General features: G+C 34.3%; 1 protein-coding gene across 3 annotated transcripts; it reads left to right on the forward strand.

Moving 5' to 3' along the window:
• The first annotated feature begins 983 nt into the window (after positions 1–983).
• Positions 984–8,465, forward strand: LOC106762589 (lysine-specific demethylase JMJ18-like). Of its 3 annotated transcripts, none has more exons than XR_001375826.2 (13): positions 984–1,260; positions 1,447–1,528; positions 2,125–2,196; positions 2,486–2,563; positions 2,657–3,172; positions 3,267–3,488; positions 3,938–4,099; positions 4,609–4,974; positions 5,115–6,183; positions 6,274–6,377; positions 6,885–7,082; positions 7,349–7,870; positions 8,244–8,465. XR_001375826.2 is itself a non-coding variant. In XM_014646585.2 (12 exons), exons 2-12 carry the CDS (start codon positions 1,487–1,489, stop codon positions 7,655–7,657), a joined length of 3,138 nt encoding a protein of 1,045 aa, XP_014502071.1. In that variant the 5' UTR covers positions 984–1,260; positions 1,447–1,486; the 3' UTR covers positions 7,658–8,200. The 3 variants fall into 3 exon arrangements, 1 of the variants encoding a protein (XP_014502071.1); XR_002667713.1 differs by having other exon boundaries at positions 8,249–8,465; XM_014646585.2 differs by lacking the exon at positions 8,244–8,465 and having other exon boundaries at positions 7,349–8,200.
• The last annotated feature ends 198 nt before the right edge of the window (positions 8,466–8,663 follow it).

Raw genomic sequence — 8,663 nt, forward strand, 5'->3', positions numbered from 1 at the left:
GGACCCACAGTTTTGATGTTGGGATAGTTTGCTATGATTGTTTGATGTTTTTTTTGTTTGCAAAGAGAGTACACAGAGTTCGTTGGTTGGTTTCACCACTTTCCGTTAATACTGCGTGCGTTAGAGCGGGTTCATTTGACTTTCTCACTGTATCTTATTGTTTTTATTTTATTTTATTTTATTTTTTAGTTTATATTTACCCTACTTTCAATGGTTTTTTATATTTTTTATTAATTCATTTATTTTATAGTTTAATAATTATGCACTTCTAATATAATTGGTTTTATACTGTTAACTGTCAGAGTAATTGTTATCATAATTTTTATATTATCACAATTATAAAAATTAGTTAGTTATCGCAAATACATTATCTACAATAATTAGATTATAAAAGATTTTATAATAATATAACTAAAATAATAATTTATCTTAATAAGATATTTAATCTTCTTTAGATTATAACTAAATGATTATTTGATTACTTATTTTGTCTTTATAGATATCCTAATAGATATTACATAATATTTTAATATCTTTTAATTTTTAAACTATCATTTTAAATATTTGAGCCTTTATATTCTAGATTTTTAGAGATAAAAATAAATAAATAAAGAATTTGATAATATATTATAAAGATAGAAAAAAACGGTTAGAATAAGAGGAGTAGATGACTTGAAGAAGCAAAGGCACCTTTCAAAGAAGTATCTTCACCTCTCTCTTTCTCTCTGCCATATGTACAGTATTATATATTTTTTTAGAGGCTATAATATATATATTTTCTTCACAAAAATAATAAAAATGGTTTTGGTTTTAGTAAAATAATAAAGGGAATTGAATAGAATATTTTGAAAAGTATTGGGATTTTACTTTTTGTTGAGGAGATATATCTTTCTCATTATTTCTTTTTATTAATTATTAATTTGATAGTTTTGTTTCCCAGTCCACCTGTCAAAATAAATTTAAGGGAATTACTTAGTCAATTGTTGTTTCTGTTTCTCCTTTTAATTTTGTTGTCTTCATTTTGTGGGAACTGTTTGAATTTTTGAGCATTTGATTTGATTCCAAAATTCATAGGATTTTGTACTATTTTATACATTTGTAGGTAATTGTTAAGGGGTTTCACAGAAATTTGCATACACATGCAAATTGAATTTGCATTTAGGTTTTCTTCACTGTGTTGATCTCTGAAGGAATTTCTAGTTTAATTCATTTGTACGCAATCACAACGTGAAAGGAACGAACTATCTTTTGCTGCATTGGGTGAGTATTTTGATGTTCTGCATTTGTTCTTCTTTTTTCCCCTTTTAATTTTCTTTTTTATTCCTTTTTGCTGTTTTAATTCTGTCAGTTAGTTTGCTTGTAGATAAGTAGAAAACTGTTTCTGGGTTATCCCCTTGATCTTTTTGTGAACTCTAATAGAAAAGGGGTATCTGGTTTTTGTTGCAGGCATTATTATTCATTTGGCTTTTTCATAATATTGCACCCAATGGAGCAGTTGAAATTGGCTACAAATTCTGACGCCAAAGAGGTAAGATTTCCAAACCCTAGCAATGTATCACACGTCTTTGTTTTTGAAGCCTGTTTGGAATATTTTATTATCCTGCCTCTCTGTTCGAATCTTCTATTCTGGTTTTACGGATCACAGTTGTTGGTGATCTTATGATCATTTTTTTCCTTTACTTATTCTGCCTATGACATTGTTGGTTCACTTGTAAGAACTATTGTTGTTCAACACTTGTAGTTTAGTTGATGAAGTAACTTCTGCTGGTCGGAAGGATGGTTTAAATTTTTAATTTCCTTTTATTGTAATTGCTTAACGGCTTTCTGTACCTTGACCTTTAATATTTATTTGTAAGGTATATGGTTTCTTTCTTTCATGGGGTTGGGGAATATTAGAAATTTTTTATCAGGTGATGATGACTACTACTGTCTCTGTTTAGGTTTTCGGAATTGCATACACCAGTGTTATTGTTTTTTTAAACTGTTACACCTGATTGTACGAAGTTCTTTGGCAATATTTGGATCGTAACATAATTAGTTATAATTTGATTGAATTCATTGTTTACCTTGATTAATTTTAGTGGGTCTGCTAGTTTTAACAACTTTATCAATCATATTTTTCAGGATAACCCTTTGGGGAACAAGCCAAGAAATAGCAATGCACTTGAGTCTTCTGACAGTCTGAGAAATAGAAAGGTATGCAATATGATCCTACACTGTGAGACTACATGATGCTTTGATGGTCCATTAACAATACTTTGTTTTTTCCTTGCCATAATAATTTGATACTCGTCTTATTGAAAGTGTAATGAAATATCAATTAAGTCAATGACCACATTCAGTGTTTCAAACATATTTCTTGTAGTATTGAAGAAAATAGTGCAATGAAAGCCCAATAGTAGTAACTATATTATCTAAGAGAGTGAGGGAGAAAGATTTGTTTTTCTTTATATTCATAAATTGGACTTTTGTTGCTATGTTGCAGATATCAGCTCGATGGGATCCAGTTGGAGCATGTCGGCCAATAATTGAAGAAGCGCCTGTTTTTTATCCGACTATTGAAGTACTTGTTACTATTAGAGTCATCTTCATATTCTTGTATACTAATACTGTATTTTGAGTAATTTGATTTCTTATTATTAATCTTTTTAATTAGGAATTTGAAGACACACTCAGTTACATAGCAAAGATACGACCCCTAGCTGAGCACCATGGCATATGTAGGATTGTTCCTCCGGCTTGTTGGACTCCACCTTGTCCTCTTAAGGAGAAAGATCTATGGGAAAATGCTGAATTTCCCACCCGTATTCAGCAAATTGATTTGCTTCAAAATAGGGAACCTATGAAGAAAAAATGTAGGGGAAGGAAGCGAAAACGCAGAAGGCTCTCCAGAACAGGCACATGTAGGAGGAAGCCTGCCGGTGCAGCTTCTCATGCTAAGAATGCTTCTGATTCCGAAGAGAAATTTGGGTTCCAATCAGGATCAGACTTCACGCTTAAAGACTTTCAGCAATATGCTGATTATTTTAAGGAATGCTATTTTGGGTTGAAAGAAGCTGATAGAGACAGAACAGTTAGTGACAGTAACCATCAGAAGAGATGGGAGCCCTCTGAGGAAGAAATTGAAGGTGAATACTGGCGCATAATTGAGCAACCAAGTGATGAGGTTGAGGTATTAATCATTGTCCATTGACTTCTACATCAGTCTTTATTGCCACAGAACTCTGCAAACTATATATATGTCACTGTGTGATATTGTTTTGTAGGTGTATTATGGAGCTGACTTGGAAACTGGAGCACTTGGAAGTGGTTTTCCTAAGGCATCATCCATAATAACGAGTGACTCAGCTCAATATGCCCTGTCTGGTTGGAATCTGAACAATTTCGCCCGACTGCCAGGTTCTGTACTGAGCTACGAAGGAAGTGACATATCTGGAGTTCTAGTGCCATGGCTGTATGTTGGCATGTGTTTTTCGTCATTTTGCTGGGTAAGTAGTGAGAAGTTTTTTCCAACTCTGAATTTTTGAATAAGGTGAAGTGCTAAGACATGAGATGGAATGTTACGAGTTTTATGTCATGACTTGTCGTGAAAAGTTTAAGTAATTTTCATGAAAGTTTGCTTAACTCTTTAGCATCTTTTATTTGGTTTGGATCGCTTCTCATTTTTTTAAAGGTGACAAAATAAAAAAGTAGAAGTAGTAGAGAATGAAGTGGGTTGCTACATGCTTCTTCATCATTAAATTATTTAATTTAATAGAATTCTAAGAATGCTTACACTTGCAATATTTTGAATTCTACTTATGTTGATATATTTGTCATGTTTAACAATAAATCTACTAACCTGTCTTGATCTTGAATTTTGCATTTCTTTCCTTTTAATTCCTAACTGTTTCCATGAAAGCTAACACATTGTTGTCATTTCTGCTTCTTGGAACAGCATGTTGAGGATCATCACCTTTATTCACTAAACTATTTGCACTGGGGTGACCCTAAAGTATGGTATGGTGTACCTGGAAGCCATGCACCAGCCTTGGAAAATGCAATGAGGAAACACTTGCCTGATTTATTTGAGGAACAACCACATCTACTAAATGAACTGGTATAATCTATTGCTTGTACTTTCTTTGTTGCATTCACTCGTTGACTATTGTATGTTAAGTCATTTTTACTGTTTCTATGGAGAAGAAGTATATCTTATTGTTATGCATTTTAGAGGTACGAACATGTGTACTATATATAGTAACTTATTAAAGTACAATGGGAATCAATCTTGAATACTTCAAATTTCTAATTATAATAACGACCATCTTACAGCTATAAGATGTGCCTGTTACCATGTGTGAAATATGCTATATAACACACTCATCCTCTATTATTGCTGCAGTGATGCTAATTCTTATTGATCTGTGTTCTGTTTATAGCCTTTCACTCCTTACATGATGGGATGAGTGTTGTCAGTTATTTTTTTACTAATAATTATCATTTTGTTCGTCTCCAGATTCTATACATTGCATTTTTTCAGTTTTTAGCATTCTATGTACACAACATAGCTTGTAAGTTTGGCAACGTACTATGATTCTAATGTTTTTGATTTTCATCTTTGAGCAGGTTACCCAATTTTCTCCTTCTATTCTTAAATCTGAGGGAGTGCCTGTGTATCGCACAGTCCAGCATTCTGGGGAGTTTGTTATTACCTTTCCGAGGGCATATCATTCTGGCTTTAATTGTGGCTTCAACTGTGCAGAGGCAGTGAATGTGGCTCCTATTGATTGGTTAATGCATGGACAGAATGCTGTTGAGATTTACAGTTCACAATGCCGTAAGACATCGTTGTCCCATGACAAGCTGTTATTTGGATCAGCACTGGAAGGTGTACGGGCCATTACAGAGCTAGCTCTTGGAAAGGAATCTCCGAAAATTTTGAAATGGAGGAGTGTCTGTGGGAAAGATGGAGATCTTACCAAGGCAGTTAAGGTAAATGACTCTTTCACCCTCCTCCACTTGATCTTATCATCTTCCACAAATTCTGGAAGCTCCATGAAGTTTGGTTTATTTTACAGTTTTTGCTACCATGCAAATATTTTTATCCTGTACTTATTTTGTCGATTACGTAGGCAAGGATAAAAATGGAAGATGAAAGGCTAGACTGTCTTCCAACTCATCTTAAGTTGCTCAAGATGAACAGTGACTTTGATTTGTACACGGAAAGAGAATGCTTCTCTTGCTTCTATGACTTGCACTTATCTGCTGTGGGTTGTGAGTGCTCTCCTGACAGATATTCTTGTCTTAAGCATGCTAATTTGTTCTGCTCATGCGCAATGGAGAAAAGGTTTGTTCTGCTACGATATACTAGAAATGAGCTAACTAAACTGGTTGAAGCATTAGAAGGAGAGTCACATGCTATTAAGGTGTGGGCAAGTAAAAACTGTGGAGTGGTTTCTGCCAATGCCAATGAGGTTTGCATAGATAAATCAGATGTTGAGAAAGATATCTACAAAACCAAAAATTGTGAAGAAATAGATAGCTTAACTGGCTGTGAAGGAACCAAGGATAGGTCAAATTTAAACACACCAAGTAGTCCTAATAGTCATATTACTTCTGATATAGTGCAGTTTGAGTCTCACCCTGTAACTTCTAGTGCAGCATATGACAGTATAGATAGTCATAACGACAATAAGAGTGATAAAAAGTTTGTCACAGACAAGGAATATAAAATGGATCAAGATGGTTATCTGGATTTGAATCTTGATGTTTTCTCTGGTGAAAATGAAAACCATGTGCTGGATATTGCTGATAACCTTCACAGCGAAGGTATTTCAGTAGAGGAAAAAGTATGTTGTTCAAAGGCCAAAAAGGAAGAAGACAGCATGGAACTTGGTGGTGAGGGTAACTTGTCAAACTCGACTTCTGTTCTAAACACAGATTTTTCGTCAAGTTCAATGGGCAATCACAATTATTGTACATTTGATGGTGGAAAATTTGAGCTGGATCTGCAAACAGATTCTGGGAAGCTTCACAACTATCTATCCAAAGCAGGAGCCATAGACACCACAGATACTCAAATGGATTTTACAGATGAAAGCTGCTTGGTGAGGATGTTTGGTACTTCTGTCGAGCCTGTAAGTTTGGGATCTGTTGTTCATGGAAAGCTGTGGTGCAGTAAGCGTGCGATATATCCAAAGGGTATGTACATGTTCTTTTCTGGGTCATATTTTACCTTTGATTGTTTGTTTTCGGTAACTTAAATTGCTGCTTTTTGGTATGCTTTTGAAGGATTCAAGAGTAGAGTTCTCTTCTTTAGCATTCTTGATCCAACGATAATCTGTAGCTATATTTCTGAAGTCATTGATGCTGGATTTCTTGGACCCCTTTTCAAGGTATCATTGCTGACCTCTGTTTTAGGTTTGAAAACGAAATATATTGGCAGTTACTGTTTCTTTATAATACAAAGGTCCATGTAGTTTACACTTTCAGATGCCCATTTTCGCTATGCATTTTGGCCTTAATATTAATTAAACACACAGTTTCGTAGTCTCTACTATAGATTCAACATGAATAATTTGGTATAGGAAGATCTTTTTTTCCTATGTACTTTTTGCCATATTAAATAAAGGTTTCCCTCGTCTTGAAATATATTGTATGGGTTGCTTTATGTATTGGTGGGGTAAACCCTTTGGCTGCTAATTTTTCCATGATTAAATGTTAAATTTAGTGGCATCATGGTCTCAAATTATTGAATCTGAGAAATAGTGATAATCTTTTCTTTCTTTAGGTTAAGAAACTCAATCACATTACTATATATCACTAGTTAGTTAACTATATCCGAGTCTTAAATGATTTAAATTGATGTGTATTTCTATCTTGTTCCATCAAATGTATTTCAGGTTACCATGGAAGATTGTCCAAATGAGGCTTTCACAGATACCTCATCAGATAATTGCTGGGAATCAGTTCTGAAGAGATTACATCATGAAATCAAGAGGCGGAGGAGTCTAGGTGAACTAGAACTTCCTAACATACAGCTCCTGAAAAGCATCAATGGTCATAGAATGTTTGGCTTCCTTTTACCATCTATTATTCAGGTAATATAGCACACGAATCCTATATTTTAGCCCAACTTGAGATAACACCAATATCTTCTACGTGTAGTTTATTATCTTTGCATAATTCAAATTACTTTCCCACATTGTGTTGAACTAAATTAACATAGCTTGGTATGTGCAATTTTGTTGAATAATACCGAATTAATTTGGAGACAATTTGGTAAAATTTGACTCGTATAGAATGTTCCTCTGGAATTATGTTCTTGCTTCTGATGTTCTATTACATCTTCTTGGCACTTTCTCAGGCCATCGAAATTCAAGATCCCTCTCATATGTGTGTAGAGTACTGGAATCACAAAGTTGCCCCTTCAGGCAGTGTTGTCGATAACTTGACGTACGGTTCCAGAAGCCCTTTCGGTGATATCAATACCAAAATTTTTGGTATCAATTTGATTAAGCGTAACTTTTTTCAAGAGATGAAACAAATACTACAAAGGGCAAGTCCTGATGAGTTAGGCACACTGCATAAGTTACTCAGCTCTGATGCATGGTACTGTGAGTGGAAAGTGACATTGATGGCACTGATGGATGAGATTCGGAAAGCTTGTCAATGAGACATGAAGATCTCAATTCTTTGAGTCTGGATAGATATATTTGATTTAGTCATAATAGTTAGATCCATTCTTTCAGAGAAAAATTAAACTGAAGAGTTTTGTGGGTGAAGAGGAGATAAATTTTTGCTACTTGCCCTTCATCAGTGACCTATACACAGATGGACAAAGCCATTGACCCATTTTCCAACATTCGTATACAATTTGCCTTTTAAGGTCTACCATTAGCTGTAGCTGCATTTAGGTTTAAATTATATTCCTTTTCTCTCAAAATTTTATTCGGTGCTTTATTCGATGTTGGAAGGTGCATTATTGAATAAGCATTCAGTGATTTTATTTATACTTATCAGAACCTATTTTAATTAGGTGATGCTAGAACCAATATCCAAGGTTGATATATACTAGCTCCTTTTCTCTGTGTTAATACTTCTATGTAATGAATTCTACAAATAAAGTTAACACATACCTGTAGATGTTACAAATAGTACTTAACAAATAACAGTCATGCTATGCAAGTGCTTTATTAAATATTTTTAAGTTAACACATACATGTGATAAGTTAACACTCCTTGTGTCGCTTATTGTATAGATAAGATGTTAGAGGATATTGGTAGAGAAGATTGGGTTAGCACAGTCCTGGAAGATGCAAAGACAATCACACAGTACATTTATAGTCATGTCTGGATTCTGAATATAATGAAAAAGTTTACAGGTGGAAAGGAATTAATCAGACCAAAAATTACTAGATTTGTCACTGATTTCCTTTCCTTAAGATCTATAGTGATGCAGGAGGATAATTTAAAGCACATATTTTCTCATTCAGAATGGTTGTCTTCCATGTATAGCAGACGTCCAGATGCACAAGCCATTAAGTCATTGTTATATTCGGATAGATTTTGGAAGCATGCGCATGAAGCTGTGAGTGTTTCTGAGCCATTGGTTAAACTCCTAAGGATGGTTGATGGGGATATGCCNGCTATGGGTTATATATATNNANGAANGNANNGNG

The sequence above is a fragment of the Vigna radiata genome, chromosome 5, assembly GCF_000741045.1.
Source record: "Vigna radiata var. radiata cultivar VC1973A chromosome 5, Vradiata_ver6, whole genome shotgun sequence".
In the NCBI taxonomy this organism is placed as follows: domain Eukaryota; kingdom Viridiplantae; phylum Streptophyta; class Magnoliopsida; order Fabales; family Fabaceae; genus Vigna; species Vigna radiata.